The 18,504-nt window shown below is 39.4% G+C and overlaps 1 protein-coding gene across 1 annotated transcript in view; it reads left to right on the top strand.

The window, feature by feature from the left end:
- nlrc5 (NLR family, CARD domain containing 5) overlaps positions 1 to 18,504 on the top strand; it is a 44,553-nt gene that overhangs the window by 3,008 nt on the left and 23,041 nt on the right. Inside the window, exons 3-19 of the mRNA XM_051952629.1 lie at positions 1,163 to 1,243; positions 4,651 to 4,836; positions 5,012 to 5,166; positions 5,483 to 5,614; positions 6,070 to 6,385; positions 7,449 to 7,812; positions 8,000 to 8,156; positions 9,961 to 10,091; positions 13,089 to 13,320; positions 13,414 to 13,655; positions 15,216 to 15,299; positions 16,773 to 16,856; positions 17,007 to 17,090; positions 17,200 to 17,289; positions 17,520 to 17,570; positions 17,658 to 17,687; positions 17,982 to 18,065. Coding sequence (XP_051808589.1) covers positions 1,163 to 1,243; positions 4,651 to 4,836; positions 5,012 to 5,166; positions 5,483 to 5,614; positions 6,070 to 6,385; positions 7,449 to 7,812; positions 8,000 to 8,156; positions 9,961 to 10,091; positions 13,089 to 13,320; positions 13,414 to 13,655; positions 15,216 to 15,299; positions 16,773 to 16,856; positions 17,007 to 17,090; positions 17,200 to 17,289; positions 17,520 to 17,570; positions 17,658 to 17,687; positions 17,982 to 18,065 — 2,503 coding nt within the window. The remainder of the gene's footprint in view (positions 1 to 1,162; positions 1,244 to 4,650; positions 4,837 to 5,011; positions 5,167 to 5,482; positions 5,615 to 6,069; positions 6,386 to 7,448; positions 7,813 to 7,999; positions 8,157 to 9,960; positions 10,092 to 13,088; positions 13,321 to 13,413; positions 13,656 to 15,215; positions 15,300 to 16,772; positions 16,857 to 17,006; positions 17,091 to 17,199; positions 17,290 to 17,519; positions 17,571 to 17,657; positions 17,688 to 17,981; positions 18,066 to 18,504) is intronic.

Raw genomic sequence — 18,504 nt, 5'->3', positions numbered from 1 at the left:
TTTTAAAATACATACACTACTGTTCAAAAGTTTGAGGTAACCCAGGCAATTTCATGTTTTTCATGAAAACTCACACGTTTATTCTTGTGCTAACATAATTGCACAAGTGTTTTCTAATCATCAATGAGCCTTTCAACACCATTAGCTAACACAATGTAGCATTAGAACACAGAGTGATGGTTGCTGGAAATGTTCCTCTGTACCCCTATGGAGATATTCCATTAAAAATCAGCCGTTACATTAACAATGACTAGACTGTATTTCTGATTAATTTATTGCTATCTTCATTGAAAAAAACTGCCTTTCTTTCAAGAACAAGGACATTTGGAAGTGACCCCAAACTTCTGAATGCTAGTGTGCACTGTACCATTTGCAGGTGTTTTTCAATTGGTTCTCATTTAGTGTTTTACATGGTTGATGGTGTTCTACATCAGATAACTGAAATATATAACATCTCTTCAGTTTATTTCATTTTAGACATTACTCTGTTTGAACTGCTGTTGTGCATTTGCATATTGAGCCCAAAGCAAAATACGATATGGCTGTCCTGAAAGATGAGATTATATTCAGTGGATCCCGAGTGAGTGAGTGCTCCCATATCAGCCAAAAGACCAGTAATTAAAATTACACTAAATATTTCTCACACACTGCTTCTCAGTAGAAATTTCCAAATTGTTAAGTTTTCCTTTTCTACCTCCAAAACTAGTTTCAAAACAATTCATTTAATTTCCACTGCCTTGATAAATACAGTTTTATTTATTATGCAGTCAGTAGTCAATCCTCTTTAATAATATGTTTTAGTTTATTTAAAATGACTTCCATTATCTTTGTTTTGTTTATAGTGAGGAGCCTGCAAAGCAGATATGCTGGCAGTGGAAAAGTGAAAATGAAAGTGGTGGTTTGTTTTTGCATTTGCATTTAGTTAATAAATCTTGTGACTTTTTTCTTTTGCTTTGGGAATCCCCAGCATTTCTGTTGCTTTTGTGCTTTTGTTTTTTCAATTCTAGATGAATTAGAAAGTGATAGTGTGGGCAGTGAAGACAAGAAAGTTACAAAATACAACAAATTCTTGCAGTGCACTTGATACCATTAATCATTTTTAGTACTTTCTAGTATTTCATTATATATTTATGCACTCCTTGTTTTGTATGTGTTTTTAAAGGTGTAGATGATCTCAGTCCAGAGGATCACAACCCCCCATCGCCACCTTCAGAGGAGCAGTTGATGAAACGTCCACGAATTGGTACAATAAATGCATGGCTTTTACACTTTGTTACATCAGAGCTACATTAGCCTGCACAGACAAAATGTCAAATATCCATCCACTGGTTAATATCCATCAATTTATTGCACCAATAAATAAACTTACACAAGGGTATTTAAACTAAAGTTTACATGCACTTTAATGATCATGTATATATCATGCCTGTGTTAGGTTTCCAATTACTCCTACAACTTTTAATTTTCTCTGATGGAATGATTAAAACGCATGCATCTCTTTCAAAAAAACCCAAATTTAATATTTTGATTCTTTCATATATTTATTATAGGTCTAGAAATACAACTAAATCTGCTGGGTCAAAAATATACATACAGCAATGCTAGTATTTGGTTAAACGTCCTTTGGTCATTTTTCCTCAATTAGGTGCATTTGGTTGTCATTGTGTTTTTGACCACTCCTCTTGGCAAAATTGGTGCCGTTTTGACACAGACTTGTTTCTTCACAGCAGTCCACAGGTTCTCGATGAGGTATTAAGACTTTAGGAAGACCAGCCTCGTATCCTAATTCTAGCTTAAGTTGGTAAATTAGATGTGTGTTGGGAGTCATTGTCCCAACCTTTTGGTTGATAGTTTTAGGTATTCAAGAAGAATAGGAGGTAATCCTTCTTTCATCATAGATCTGTTCCTTTGTTTTTTAAAATACTAGTTCCACTGGCAGCACAGCAGGACCAGGGCATAATACTGCCGCCACCACCATGCCTGATCATAGGTTTGGTGTTGTTGAGGTTAAAGGCCTCACCTACTCTCCTTTGAACATATTTCTGGCCATTGTGGCCAAATAGCTCAGTTTTTGTTGCATCTGACCATAGAATTTTCCTCCAGAAGGCCTTTTCTTTGTCCATGTGATCAGCAGCAAACCTCAGTCGAACCTAAATTCACTGTTTTTGAATAAAGAGCTTCCTTCTTGCATGGCAGCATCTCAGCTCAGGTTGATGTAAAAAGCTGTGGACACTGACAGCTGTGTTCCTGTAGCTTTTTGCTGATTCTTGGTTGACTCTTGACCATCCTGACCAATTGACTCTCAGCAGCAGGTGATAGTCTGTGATTTCTTCATTATCTTGGCAGTGAAACAACTGTACCACGAACTTTATACTTACAAGTGATTGGTTGCACAGCTGATTTGGGGATCTATAGCTGCTTTGAAATGGCTCCAAGGGACTTTGCTGAATTGTTCAAGTCAGTGACTTGCTTTTTCAGATCTGTACTCAGGACCTCAGACTTTCCTGTCATCGTGTTTGTGGCCGAGTCTAATGAGTGTTTCAAATTGCCCTAATTAAATTGACTCAGAGGAGTCAGCAGCTGTAGTCAATTGTAATCACTCACAAGTATGTAAGAGGTCATGTCACTTAGAAAATCTGATTAACACAATTGTCTACATCACCAAGAATAATAATAAAAGTATATTTTTGACCCAGCAAATTTTGTTCTTTTTCCAGAAGACCTATAGTACATCTACTAACGAACCAAAATGCATTAATGTTGTTTTTGTAACAAAGATGCATCTGTTTTAATTATTCCATCATAGAAAACTAAGAGTTGTAGGAGTAAATATGAACTCAAAACTGCTCTTTACAAGTGTATGTAGACTTTTGCTCACAAGCTTTTGAATACTGTACTAAATATGATATTAGTAGGGCCAGCTCAGTTCTTCAGATATGCGTGAAGCCAAACCAGCTTACTTTAGTGTCTAAACTCCAACTGTGTTCACTGTAAATGTTCAGTGCAGATGTAGTTTTCTCCCTGATGTTTTGGATTCCTTGAGTCCAAACAAAATTCTTTTTATTTAATTTACACTTTATTGGTTCCTTCAACAGAGCAAACATTTTCAAACTGTTACGAACAACAAGCCCCTCATTTGGTCTGAAGAGCTAAAACGCGAAATGACACAGAATACAAAATACAGAATACGCGATAATGTATGCGAGCTCTGCATTGTATATCCCACACCTGACCCCACATCCTGCTCAAAAAAAGAGAAAAAAAAGGTTGCATAACGGCAATAGAGGTGCTAGCAATGAAACTATGACCAAAGAACAAGTGCGTCATAAAATATAGATATACATACGTACATACATCTATACCCATACATACATACACATACATAAATAAAATCAGAAGGATATAAATATGTGTGCACATTAAAAAAAAAAAGGGGGGAATACAGTGAAGCAGAGCCATAGTGTGTAGAGCGCCAAATACAGTGAAAGTCTTGAAGGATACCATTTTCTTTTTTAAATTTTCTCCCTCCCCTTCCCCTCCCCTAAGCCAGTCGAACCCAAGGCACTATTATGAACTAAATTCACTTAAATCTCTTTGGTCTGAGCCTACCCAGCCTGCGTCAAAAAGGGATTCCACACCTTCAGGTAAGCCTCTAATTTTCCATTTATTTTATAGATCAGCCTTTCATAGGAGGCTGTTTCTGACAAAGCTACGAACCGCTCAGAATATGCTGGGATATTCTGACCCAACCAGTGTCTCAAAATGACCCTTTTGGCTGTAGTGATGGCTACCTTCAGCCACTGGGCTCAGAGCCTGTCAATTCTGTCATTACCTTCAAGACAGTTTAACAGACATAAAGCAGGTGTTAGTAAAACTTCTCTTCCTAGGCAATCCCCAATCTTTTCCATAACTCTTTGCCAGTAGATGGTTAACCTTGGACACATTAAAAACATGTGAATGATGTCACCTTGCTCTAAATTACATCGCCAACAAAGTTTGGAAGAATTAATACCAGCTCTGTGCAGCTTAACAGGAGTCCAATAAAGTCTATTGAGTATTTTAAACTGAATAAGTTTAGATCTGGCATCTCTCATGGGTTTTAACATATCCCTTACAAGAGATGTCCATTTATCTATTTCAAAATTTCTCTGCAGATCTCTTTCCCACACAGCTTTAAGGCTTTTGTTAGAGTCTTTACAACCTTCTAATAGATATTTATAAATAAGACCTGCCTTGTGAGGTAATTCACTGATAACCTTGAATCTTGAATAAGCTGAAGAGTGGATAGGTAAGATAGTCTCACATGAAGTTGCTTTAGCAAGACAGTCCCTCAGTTGTAAATACCTCCAAAACCAAACAAAATTCTTCCATATTTTGTGCTTTTCCAGATTTTTATCTGGTATGCTGTTTGGACTAAAATAACTTTCTATGCAATAGCATGCAACAAAAATAGTTTATGCCTTGTGGGTTCCTTTCATCCATCCATCCATCCATCCTTCCATACATCCATCCATCCATCCATCCTTTATACACCGCTTTATCCTCACGAGGGTCGCGGGGGGCCTGGAGTCTATCCCAGCTGACTCGGGCGAAGGCTTGTGGGCTCCTGTACAAAAAAAAAAAAATAGTTGTTGTTTGTTTTTACCACAGATCACTGGGATGAGTACTTTACTTCGGTACGAGGTTTACTGCAGTGGAGATGGAAGCGACTGACAGAGCGCCTGGTCAAAGACGTCCAGCTGGAGAACGTGTGGGTTAGCCTGAGAAATACAAACAGAGTTAGGGATAGGCCTGACCAAACCCCTGGGTCAGCAGACAGAGGGAGCAGAACACCAGGTCAGTGTGACTTCCTCTTCCTGCAATTGTACAACAAGAATCTGCTAAATTTATATTAAGTTCATCATCAAATTTTGACTTAAATAAAGAACTGGAAGCTTCCTACGGACAAAGAGTTCAAGTCTACTGTGCACTAACTACCTAGACACTCTTCTTTTTTCCCCACCAAACTCAGAGTCTGATGGGGATTATATGTTCTTGGAGTCCAGACTGACTTTGGAGACCTTCCTCCAGGGGTGTGAAGGAAAAGTGACAGTTCTCATCGGCAAGGCTGGGTCAGGAAAATCTCTGTTAATGTCTTGTCTGGGACAGCAGTGGGCAAATGGTCTAGTAAGTTCACTTTTTGTCACACTTTGATTATAGTAAATAAATAAATAAATAATTTACATTACTGGAGCTGTTCTTTGTTCTATGTAAGATTCATCACAAAGACCCTCTTGTGTTTACATCAAGTTCTTTGTTAATATATCAATGTGGTGTTATTTATATGCTAAAAATATATAATGAGCCAGAAGTGCCTTTTCCTCCTTTTGTACCTTTCCTCCAGAGCCACAAATTACTTTCTACAACTTTTTTTCCATATGCATTACTTCCTGAGGTATGTAAACAGACTTTGATGTGACTTTTTCCCTGTCTTATCATCCAGGGCCCTATCCCTTCGTCTTACTTGTTTGTCCTGCTGGAATTTCGTCAGCTCAATCTACTGTCCCGTCCTCTTACCCTGGCTGAGCTGCTGCTCCAACACTACCTCCCTCCAAATGGGGGCGACGATGCAAAGGTACGCAGGTAGCAATACTAGAGTAGTACCCTTACGTCCTTTCAGACACGTAACATTGCTGCCTTCATCGTCTCATATGGATCCTGCTGCTGTCAGATGCTGTGGGTGTTCAATAAACTCAGAGAAAAGACAACAAACTGAACTTCAGCTCCTGTCAATGTTGTGTGTTGAAACCAGGGTTGAGATTGCTCTTAGTTTGTTTGCCTGGTCATAAAGGTCTCTTATTAAGCTAAATAGTTCTAAGGGAAAAAAAGTATCATAAAAAATACACTTGAAATCAAAATGAAAATAAAAATAGCTTCTAATGGACAGAACTGTAAAGTTTTGGATGCATCGAAGAAAAGCAGAAGAAAAGCTACAGATAATTAGACTGACAAACAATCACAATATTCAAATATGTTTTTTTGATGCATTGTCTTGTTCTGATGGTCAACATGTTCTCTGTGTATGAGCAGAGAGCGATTATGGACTGCCTCCTTTCCAATCCAGAGCAAAGCTGTTGGGTTCTAGATGGCTACGATGAGTTTCATGGCAAACTCAACAGACAAGAGATGCAGCGAGAACCGCTGGACTTAGAAAAGCCTCTGCCGGTTGCAGACCTCGTCTCAGGGTTGTTAAATCGTCAGCTTCTTAAAGGAAGCACCGTGCTTGTCACCTGTCGTGTACGTGATGTTATGGATTTGGATGGAGTGTCAGATAAAGTGGGCCAGCTGCTGGAATGGGGGCACCATGAGATCAAGGAGTACGTGGACAAGTTCTTTGGTGTAAAAGGTGACAGCTTGAATTCTTTTACATTTTCACCCTGACATCTGTTATTCAGCATAATTTATAGACTTCCTACATTGATTAACATTTAATATAAACTGGGAAGTTTATATTAAACTATTTCACTCATAGTAACTTAATTAAAGTTTACATTTTATGGAATATTACTGTAGAACACATATTTAGATATTTTGTTTGTACTCTTTCTTCTTAAAAGAAACTAAGTAACTCCAAGTACTTCTTTCAGTATTATGCATCATGGGAGTACTGCTTACAATGTTGAGGGAACAGTTGTGAAATTAAGCTCTGGTCACACATTCAGGAAAAGTTTAAGCTGTGGTGTCGCAATTTGTGAACATGCTCAGTCGATGAAAATAGAGAATAGGGCTGAAGCCAGCTCTACTGTATCATTTAAAGTGTCGGTCCAGTGCAGATAACATTATTCGGTGCTCTTTCTCTCATAATACCATGCTGCCTCTCTCTTCCCATCCCTCTATCATTGCTGCACAGCTACGTTAGCTCTAAATTGTTATCTTTCTTTCTCTTTCACCCTTGCTTGATGCTTCTCTGCATCTCTTTATTTTCTGTTTGCTTTTGGCCATATTTTGTCTCCTGTCCTCTTTCCTTTCTTATGCAGCTGAATCCTCCTCAGTCTATCTGACTGCAACTTCACCACAACTCTGTGTTTCCTCTTCCTACTTGGATGTAAATGTCCAGATTCACATCATAGGCTTTTGTGCATTAAAGCTTTAATATTGTCTGCATAACTGGAGAAAAATTTGTGTTTTTGAGCTCATTTAATACAACTTCCTCATGTGCATTTTAAAATCAGCTTACACACCAACGAACGTGTTTTAGTTTATGCTGGATGTCATATAAAATCACTAAACTTCAAGCGATAAGAATCAGAAAAATGCAACAAAATTAGCAGGAAAGTCAGGGAGATGTCAGTGAAGCTTAGTTTGAATACAATCATCGTAGAGGTCTAATCAGGGAAAATGTATTCAAAACAACTGCAAGTCTGCTGTACATTTCTGTGGTGTTAACATAGTTTGTCTTGATTGCAAAGGTCACTCAGCAGACAGAGCTCTTGGAGTGCAGGCAGCGGATCTCCTTCTCTCCAGTCGACACCTCCTTGCCATGTCTTCCCTCCCTGCCCTCTGCAACATCTGCTGCATCTGTCTGGAGCATGTACTGCTGGAAAACACGCAGATCTCTGGAGAAAGAAATGGCGAAGAGGATAGAAGAGGAGAGCCTCATGCACACAGTGAACAAAGTGGAAAGAGAGACGGCAGCGAAGAAAGAGTAAAGAGTGGAACAAACGGCAGAGCTCAGCTACGTCCCACACTAGCCCAAATCCCCTCCACCCTCACCCAGGTCTACCTCACTGTTCTCGGTGCGTTTCTTGACCGCGACAGAGGATTTCCTCAGAGGTAAAGACTGAGTAGAGCACTGAACATATATTGTCGTCAACACATAACATTAGATTTCAGTAAGTTTACTTGAAATAACATTAGTAAAGAAAGAAGCAGCCACATTTCTATAACATATCAGTGTTACAGTTGGTTAAATTCTGATTAAATACAAATGATCATATTTGTTTTGTCTCTTTTTGTGCAGTGCTATGAACACACAGACCACTCTGAGTCAGTATCAACTGTGTACGTTGAGTCGGCTGGCTTGGAGAGGTATAGAGGAAAGCAAGATCCTCTTTGAAGAAGGAGACATTCCACAAGATGTTTTAGAGTTTTCAGTCAGGACAGAGCTCATGTCACAGGTCAGACGTGGTTGTTGTCGGGTTTCTCTACACTCTCTTTGAACTATTACAAGGTTTGCTCATGTAAAAAGAATTTAAAACTCTTTTTAGCACATAAAAATCTAATTGTAAACCTCATTGGAAACAAGGGACTTGTACTATTAAGATTTTAACAGTGCTACCACTCTGACTAATGCTGCTCATCCATCCGATACGTAAATGGCACTCTTAATGGTTCTTTTTGTTATTTTTTTTGTTTCTGTCCTCACCCCTAGTGGTAACATTAGAAAGGTAGCTAATCACAATTGCAATTTGATCTCAAGTGGGCCGGACCAGTTAATTTGCAGCGTAATAATAGATAAATAAGGACAACTCAAAAATTTTCTCTTTGCTTTAGTGCAGAAAAGTACATTCTGAAAAGGTTCGCATTTCTGAAATAAAAAAAAAACAAGCCAAATGTCAAAAGCAAGAAAGAAAAAGACAAAAAATTACACAAACAAAACAAAACCAAAAAGAGACCAAAAATTTGACAAAAGCTACAAAGCGGCAAAAAAGGGTCAATTAACAAAAATGAGAAAAAAAATTACACTAATGACACGGACAAGACAAAAATGAGAAAAGTGAGAAACAAAACGACGAAATAGACAAACAAAAGTGAGACAAAAAAAACACAAAACGACAAAAGCGATACACAAAACAACAAATAAAGCGAAACACAAAATAAGTCAAAAAACAAGCGAAACAAAAATGACAAAATGACAAAAGTCACAAGAAAAACAAAAAACAAGACAAAATATTATGGAAATGAGACACAAAATGACAATAGATAGTGAAGAAAGGATTTTAAATTGATAGTTTTACAAATTTACAATTTGAGGTTAATGTCTTCTCTGTCATTTTTGCACTTTACAAAGTTGTTCCGCGGGCCGGATTGAACCCTTTGGTGGGTCGATTTTGGCCTGTGGGCCACATGTTTGACACAGTCCAACATGTTATTAGCTGAAAGTGGTGGCATGTTTTTGGTTTGAGTGTTGCTGTTGATTGCAGCTCTTTATCTGTTTCTTCTGTAATGTTCCATCCTCTGCAATATTTAAAAGAGGTTTGGGGACAGAAAAAGTCAACACATCCTTGCTGACCAATGCTGCTCTTCGTACAGTTGCGATTACAGGCAAATACATTTTATTGCCGGACAGCTGAATTTGATAAAACTTGATGCTAGGATGACCTGGTGGATAAATAATGGCTATAAAAAGGACTTTCACTTTCATTTATTTTATTATTCAGATGCATAAAAGACATACACGTTTTAGAGTACAGCAGATGATAACCACCAACTAGTAGTAACTAACCGGTAGAGTATAATATTGGAAAAATCTAAATAACAGGTTTTATACTGGGAGAAATATGAAGACTTGACAATGCTAATGTAGTTATAGTTATCATCGTCCTTGAGTTTCAATAACTTGAATAAGATAAGATATATCTTTATTATATGCTGGTAAGGTAATTCTTGTGTCAGATGTTTCTCCTCAAATAAATTGTCTTGATATAAAATCTTTTGAGTTGCTTAATATATTCCCCTTTCTGCTTGCACGTTTGCACACAAAAATTATGTGCATGCACCACTTAACCACTTAACCCTTTCATGCTCATTAAAAAAAATTATCTGACTGATTTTATGTTCTCTGTCACTGCTAAGAATCGAAAGTAAACATTGGGCCCTAACTTTAATTTACTTCACAATTAAATTTTCTTTACTCTGGACATAACAGCTGAGGTTTGTTTGTGACTGAATAGATAATAAACATCCTTGTCTTCCTGTTAGGTGGAGCTTAAGCGTCAGGATGGGACGCTTGTCAACGCCTACTGCTTCATTCACCTGACGGTGCAGGAGTTTTTGGCTGCGCTTCGACTCATGACTAGTGCTGATGTTAGTGATGCACAACTGAAGAAGAGGTAAGGAAATGAATTATTAGAAGCCATGTGGAAAAGAAAGAACATTTTTACATTTTGCAAAGTGACTACAGTCTTACACTAAAGACCAAAGTCTCTATTTTAGTGCAATTATGCAGATGCAATGGCCATACTGTATATAATTACAGTTACAATTTTTATTTCTAATGTTATTTTTTGCATCACACAACATAGTACACAACATGCTCATTGAATACTGTGTAATTATCAGCCTGCTCATGTACTTTGAACAGATATATTTTTACTGTGCAGGATATAAACCAAATTTTCAAAGTGTCGCAGATACCAACACCTTTCTTTGTGCTGCCTCATTGAATGAGACTCCGTCTTTTCACACCAGTCATCGTCTCATTTCACCATGTAGTCTTTGCTTGGTCCAAAAATACCAAACATAAAAGCTCTTTTTCAGGTCACATAAACATGCCTTTTATATAGCGTCTGAAATGCTACCAGCTCGGAGCCAAAAACGGTCTGTATGAGAACATTGTTCTTATATTAAATTATAAATTATAACTGTGATAATAACTCTTGCCTTCCACAGCCTCGGACATGACAACATTGTGATACTCATATGACAGTGTTACACAACCAAATGTAAGGGACTAACAGATGTTTAGCTACCATAGTGGGCTAAGGATATCATAATTGACAGGCAGAAACGAGAATAGAAAGCCAAGTCACCCTTATGGAAATGCCTGGAACAAACGAACATCCTCTTGGGAATATTGTCGAAAGAGATTAACTTCAGTTTAATGGCAGCAATCCAAGCCATTTGGCATCTTTTTTGTCATTTCAGAGATGTCGCTCCCCTGATGTCTTTTCCAAGCAGGAAAACTGAAATATTTTAGTCCGTTGGTCAATTTTCTCCTAGACCAGTGGTGAGACTTTCTGTCACAACCCACCACACCACATCTGCTCCCCATTGTTGCTGATGACCAGAAAGTTTGTGCGCTAAAAACACGTAAGAATGTGTAGGTTTGAATGAGGCCGCTCGTGAGCAGGCCACAAATCCCAAGATGCTATGCAACGTGATGTCACAATCCCGAACTCTATATGTAATTGTTAATAACAACAACAATGACATGCATACATGATACTGAAGTTATTTTCTGCAATCACATGGGGTTATTGATTGGAAGTACAAAAGAAGTAATAGAAGTAATAGAATTGGGCCATATAGATCGGCACGCTATAACAAGAATAATCCAGCCATGGCAGAAACACGAGCTGTGTAAGTTGAACACACCACAGTATGAGACATGTATGGCCTTACTCCCGAAAAGGAATTCAGAACACACTGATGTCAGCACAAAGCAGAGGGTCCAATCACAGCGGTGGAGGCTCGGGGGGTGTGCAGGGGTGGGGGGCACTGAAATTGAGAGATCGCACAGCAGACCGCCGTAGTCGCTCAGTAAGAGGCTCCCTGTGTGAGGCGACATTAAAATATATTACCAGCCGGACTTTCAGTTGGCCCTGGCACTTTTATTGATTGAGCGTGCCGCTGGTATTTCGTCTGTCAACAAGGTATTCGACTGACAAGACAACAGTTTGGAAGACAGCATAGCAAGAATGACTGACTGATTTGAAATCTGTGTTTTATGTGAGTTAGCGCACGTTATGACATGCATTGTTCTGTCTTGCAAAGGCTTTTGTTTGTACCAGTGGGTTCTATAAAATCAGGGGTTAAACACAGCCACAGCTCTGCTTCCTGACATCCAAATTGCACTCTCTCAGAGCTTTGTCTCTGTTAGTATCACAGCCAACTGTCACACTTTTGCCTTGAAATAAAACACCCTTTCTCACTGGCCGAACAAATGTAAAATGTGGGCTCCTTTTCTTTGACTTTATTAAACTACTGAAGCCAAAATATGGTGAAAAGATCAATATTTGCTGCTCTAAATTGAGAGAGGACTTGCATACAATTTATACATGTGAGAAAGCAGTGGTAATTTTTTTTATTCGTGCAATCTACTGATATGGCATTGTGATCCTGTATCAGATTTATGAATCTAACAGCTTTTCTGCTCCCTAATCAAGAGTGTAGTTGCGTAGAGAATCCAAGTGTCTAGAGTGGAATCATTAGGAACAAAGCACTATCAAAGCTGTTGCTACATTTATATTTTTAGCAGAAATCCAGCCATGATTTCCCCTGAATAATCACAACATGTTTTCTAGTGTGTAAGGTGGATTTTTCCAAGGAGTTTTCAGTTCCGTGGCTTAAATGAAATGTTATTTGGTGGCATCGGATTACTGCAAGCGCGTAACTTAAGTAGGTCACAAATAGCTGTCAGTGTGGTCCGTAAAAACTGTTTCATCACTAAGCAATCTCCCCACATATTTGCAGACAGGGTCCCTCCTTAAAAATGTTGGTTTAACAACCCTGTTATGTTTAGTTTAACCCTGTAATTACATGTTTACACCGCGGGTGACTTAGTGGTTGAAATGCTTGTCAATGGAACGGCCTTGGCTCTGTTCTAGCTTTAGACTTTTTTGTACGTCATACTGTGAGAGCATTTGGTAACCTTTGTGGCATGTATGCATGTCAGAAGGGGAGTGCAGGGACCAAACAAGCAATTAAAGTTGTGGTCCATCGTGCTTGCTGCTTGCTCAGTGTTTTTAGTGAGAAACAATCACTCCTTCTGGAACATTCATGAAGAAATATATGTAGAAAATGCTTTTTATAACATGCAGTCGATTCATGACATGCAGAGAAACCCACGTTAGATTCCTGTTTGCTTCTGTAAACTGTATATTAACAAAACTCAAAAAAATAAATGCTTCTAATATGCTGAACTATGCCATTGATTGTATGATAATACTAATCAAAACAAGACAGTGTACCTATCGTAGCTCATGGGATTCTAATTGTCATTTTACTGGAACTATTCTCCAGACAGCAATACAACACAGATGTGGACTTTAATCATAACCTAATTAAAAAGTTAACTGCTCCTTCCTCTTTCTCATTTCTCCCTTCAGATTCAGTCTTAAAACCCGCTGGACAACCAAATCAGACCACAAGACGGTCTTCACTGACTCCCTGTACCTGCATGTATGTGGTTTGGCTTCCCCACAATGCACTCCTGCCCTGGTTCAATTAGCCAGGGCTTCAGGTGGAACAAGAGTCCAGAGTTGGGTCCTGAAACGACAAGAGCTAGTTCGGAAAATGCTCAAAGCCCTGTGTCAAAGCAACTCTCTGACTGGGCCAAAGGTAGAATATAATGAAACTAACCCTGATAAACAGCAGATTGATTTTTCTATTCTGTCTCTTCCCTATTGATCTTTGCTTCTCAATGTATTCCAGGTACTGGAGCTTTGCCACTGCGTGCAGGAGAGCCAAGACCACCAGCTGGCCAAGCAGTTTGTGGAAGCAAGACCTATCCTTGAGCTACGCAATATCAGGCTACTACCTAATGATATCGAGGCTCTGGCTTTTGTAGTTAATGCAGGAGGAGATAATGACATCGGTTTGGGCTTTGGAGCATGCTCAATGGAGCTGGAGTGTTTAGATGTCCTGCCCAGGTGCCAGTCCATTCATTACCTCAGGTGGGCAAACGCAGACACACACAAAACAAAACAGTGCAAACAAACTGTGTACAGAATCAAATAGAACTTTCATTTGGATTGCATTTAGAATCAATTTGAAATACCTACATAGGTTAAATTTACTGTGCCATTCAGCTTTTGTGGATATGATAGGGGCACACAGCTTGGAACTGTTTTTATGGCTAGAGGCACGGTGCATTGTTCGGGCAGTTGAAAGGCATGAAACATAGGACTGTTTAGGTGAATAGTGATGGGCTTTCAAGAATCTGGAAGCCCGCCTTTAGCCCCTGGACGTTTATAGAGAGAGAGAGTTGCACAACAACAGCTAATGTAGCTCCGGAAAACACTGCTGCTTTGCCTTTCACACTCCTCAGCTGGCTGAACACCTGTCACGCCGTGAAACTCACTGGAATGCTGTCATTCTTGCTGTGTCCATGTGGTTGGTGGGGTTGCCTGAGACTTCCCGTTTCAAGTAGGCAAGCAGTAGTGTTGACTCAAATGCTAGAAGATGACCACTGACTCATTTAAAATACAGTTTATCTGACCAGCTCAGTAGAGAATGCACTCCTGTATACTGTGTACACTTACATGTAACTTAAAAGGTCTTCAGGGTGAAGGTGAGACCTTATCTGTTTGGTTACACTTGGAAACTACTGAACCTTTCAACTGCCTATATTGTTAGTCTGCTGTTTCTCTTCTGTGCACAAAACATCTAGTGCATGTCTGTTTGTTGTGGAAAAGGGATCTCTCCTCATTTACTGATCTTCATGTTTTTTTTTGTTTTGTTTTTTTTTACATTTTTTGTCTTGTTTAAGGTTTATTTTGAGTAGCTGTGTAGATTGCAAATCCCTTTGAGCTCCCAGGCAAAATTTGTGATTTGTGAAATTCAGGAATCAAGGACTTGGATAATGGTATAATTGTTAGTGCCAGACTGGTTTGAGGACTCCAGTTTAGTGGCAGTTCTGCCGACAGACCATATGTTGTTGGTGAGAGAGGTCAGAGGAGAGTGGTCAAACAGGTTCAGGCTGACAGGTAGCTGCCACGCTTGACAAACAGCCGTGAGAGCAGAGGTTCAGCACAATAAACTAAACAAACTCAAATGGCACCTTGCAGACTTGCTGGCATGTGCTGTGTACTATATTGGGAAAAATCTCCACGCGAAGGCGGTCATGGATAATGAGGAGAACAAGCCAGTCGAGGCCAGCAGCAGGTCTTGTCAGCAGCTCTCAAGCCTCTGTGTCATTGTTCCCAGTGTCATTATCACATACTTAAAACATTCTTATTTTATATGCATATGCTACATGACCCAAGGTGGAGACAAGTATACTGCCAAAGTGTCAAGGGGGCTGGAGCTCTCATTCAGCAGCAGCTTAAATCAGTATCAATACAACTATTTAATCTGGTGACATACAGTAGACACAAGACATATACGCTGGACTTCATAGACATTACTACTAAGCAGAGTAACTTGTCTGAGCTTTAAGTGCTCTGATATGTTTTTGGCAGCTTCTGATCAGATGATCCATACTGTATTCTCATTCATTCTTTGTGTGTTTTCAGTTTTCGCAGCCGCAAGTACGGCGACAAATTTGCCGAGAAGTTGGCCTCTGTTTTGCCTGAATTCACAGCCCTGAAGAAACTCGAGTATGTTGCAGATTTTTTCTTTGTACTTAAAGCCATAACTACTAGTATAGTGAACATGTACCATACATTCATCAGCCACAACATCATGACCACTGACAGGTGAAGTAAATAACATCGATCATCTTGTTATAATGTAACGTTCCGCTCAGAAACCTTGAGTCCCGACATTCATGTGGATGTTTGACATGTTCCACTCACCTAAACATTGCAGATCAAGCAACCCCCCAACCCCCAATGGCAACAGCAATCCTTGATGCCAGTTGCCAGGACAATACACCCCAACACATGGCAAAAACTGCTCAGGACAGAGCTAAATTTTTCACCTGGGTTCCACACTCCCCAGATCCAGATCTTGTTGAGCATCTGTGGGATGTGCCAGGATAAGCCTGATCTAGGTAGGCCCCACTCTGCAACCCACAGGACCCACAGAATTCACTGGTGCCACAGGACCCCAGAGGTCCTGTGTACATGCCCCAATGAGTTAGAGTAGTTTTACCAGCGTAAAGGAGACCAACACAATATTAGGCAGGTGGTCATGATGTTGTGGGTGATCGGTGTGTGCCGACTGTTTAGGGAGAGGCTGCTGCGAAACTGTGCTTCTGATACAATCAATGAAACTGGCCACACTTGACGTGTAAGTGGTGCAAATGTGCCCCAGAAATCTGCTCCGCAAATCTGAAAATAGGCCAATCTTATATTTGAAGGGTTTGGAAGCAGAGTGGTCTAACCCACGTTCTGTAGTTTTTGAGAAAAATAGGTTCAAAATTTTGAGTTTTCATGGAATGGTCTAACATTTGGGTGCCAAGGTAACTCAACTGGTTGAGCAGGCAACTCATGAACAGGGGCTATCGTCCCCAATGCAGTGGCTTGGGTTTGATTCCAGCTCACGACCCTTTGCTGCAGGTCTTACCCCACTTCTTATTCCTACTTTCTTGTCTACCTCCTACACTAACTTGTCTAATAAAGCCAACCAAAGATTTGAAGCACCACTCTGTTTGGGTTGTGGATTAGACCACTTTGCCACTAAAACCTAAACCATAAAATATTACACAAATTATATAAAACTCAGTGCATTAGATCACTCTGCCTCTAACCCCCAATTTATGTTTTCATGTGAGGTCTGTGGGGCCCTGTTTTGTATCAATAAGGGTTTTCACTTTAGAATCTGATCAACTTGTCAACATTAATCAGTCCTAGTTGTGCCTTGCATAGTCTGTCGTAGATTGTAGATGTTCACTTTGCCATTTTATACAAACCTGGTGTCAAAAACTGACACAATGGAGTGCTGGGACTGAAAACTGAATCCCAAAATGAAAGCCCACTGTCTTAATTTGCTTTTGAATCACACAGCTCTCTCCAAACAGTCACATGATCTACATGTTCAATGTTGCAACAAAAAAGACTGTTACAAGCAATCTTCCCTTAACAGCCCTACATCAGTGATTGACTAATTACATTTTTTGCCTTTGCAAGGTTTTGTAGTTCCAGTCTGACTGCTGTGGGAGCAGCTAGTTTGGCATCTGGTCTGCAGAAGTGTCCAGACATCACTGAAATCAAGTATGTTTTCTGTCCGTTGTGTAGAATGCTAATTTGGATATATGTGAGCGGACTTTCAGAACTGCATGAACCAGATATAAATCATAAATTCAGATTGATGTCTAAAAGTTGGCACTCACCTGCATCCGTTGCCGTGTTTTTGCGTTACAGTCTAAATGACAACAATCTGAAAGACAACGGAATCGGGCACATCGCTGAGATTTTTACCAAACTGCAAAAACTTGTCTCCGTAATGTAAGTTCGTACTTATCATGGGCCTGCTAATCATTACACAAGATTGAGCTGCTTTTTAGCCAAGTTTACTGTTCAGACGGTTTAGACATTTATGCATGTGTCTGTGTAGGCTTGGACGAAACAACACCTCTCTGAAAGCTGTGGACTGTCTCGTTGAGAAAATGGCTTCGTGTTTGAACATCCAACACGTTTATGCAGAGTATGACCACACACACACTCAGATGTAGACATACCAGTTAAGCTACAGGCATCATTGTTTTTTTAAACAATACAGCTACACTTTAATGCACTTTCAGCTCAGCCACACACTGACATTAATCTCTCAACCTCAAAGCAACTGATTAAAAGTAAATCAAGTAAAAAGCATCCAGGTAAACATCATCATACATTTGTATTACATTTCAGATTTGTTTCTCCTTGTCTTTGCAGTGGAACGAAAGAAGTGAGAGTAACGTTTTCCCCAGACACAGATGAGATAAGGTGAGTTTTATTGTTGGATAAAACAAATATAACAATAAAAAGACCATAGTAAAAATTCTGACATATCTGATGTGTTCCCCTCCGCAGCCATAAAACTAAACCCAAATCAACAATCAGGTAAGACATTAAGTAGCAACTCTCATATCATAAGTTGGCTTCTTGAAAAAACTTTCAATTTCCTTGTTGAACTTTGCTCTGTCTTTGTTATTGAAGGGGTGTACCTTGACTTTTTTGGAATCATTTAATCTAGACTACAAACGGCCTCTGAACCCGTGAATTAAGGCCTGCTGCTGTATTATCATCATAACACCTGCACATGTCATCAGCATAGTTTCATTTTTGTGATTTAAATCTGATTCCAATTTTTTTGTGTGTTGATGTGTTGCACTATTGTGTGTCATTTTTACTCAGCTTGTTGAACCAGGATTGGAGCAAGCCTGAGATGCAAAACCTTGCCAGAACGTTGGCTGGCTGCCCTTCCCTGGCCGTACTGGAGTAAGTAACTCTTTATATTTAGAAAACCCTCTAGTAAAAAGACGGCATACCAAAACACTAATGTAGAACTAATTAAAAAAGAAACAGAGCAGACTAACTATATAATCTAAACTGTATAATTTAAATTGACTCGCCAGGAAGTCAGTATGATATCTGGAACTGCTAGTCAGAGTGAATAATCTGATCTGTGTGTCAGATTGGGTATTGTGTAACAGTACTGCACGATGTATCACTGAGTATACACTACCGGTCAAAAGTTTGGGGTCACTCAGGCAATTTCATGTCTTCCATGAAAACTCACACTTTTATTCATGTGCTAACATAATTGTACAAGAGTTTTCTAATCATCAGTTAGCCTTTTAACACCATTAGCTAAGACAATGTAGCATTAGAACACAGGAGTGATGGTTGCTGGAAATGTTCCTCTGTACCCCTATGG

The sequence above is a fragment of the Acanthochromis polyacanthus genome, chromosome 8, assembly GCF_021347895.1.
Source record: "Acanthochromis polyacanthus isolate Apoly-LR-REF ecotype Palm Island chromosome 8, KAUST_Apoly_ChrSc, whole genome shotgun sequence".
NCBI classification, from domain to species: Eukaryota; Metazoa; Chordata; class Actinopteri; family Pomacentridae; genus Acanthochromis; species Acanthochromis polyacanthus.
The sequence above is the reverse complement of the archived record's forward strand: the minus strand, read 5'-3'. Positions and strand labels throughout refer to the sequence as shown.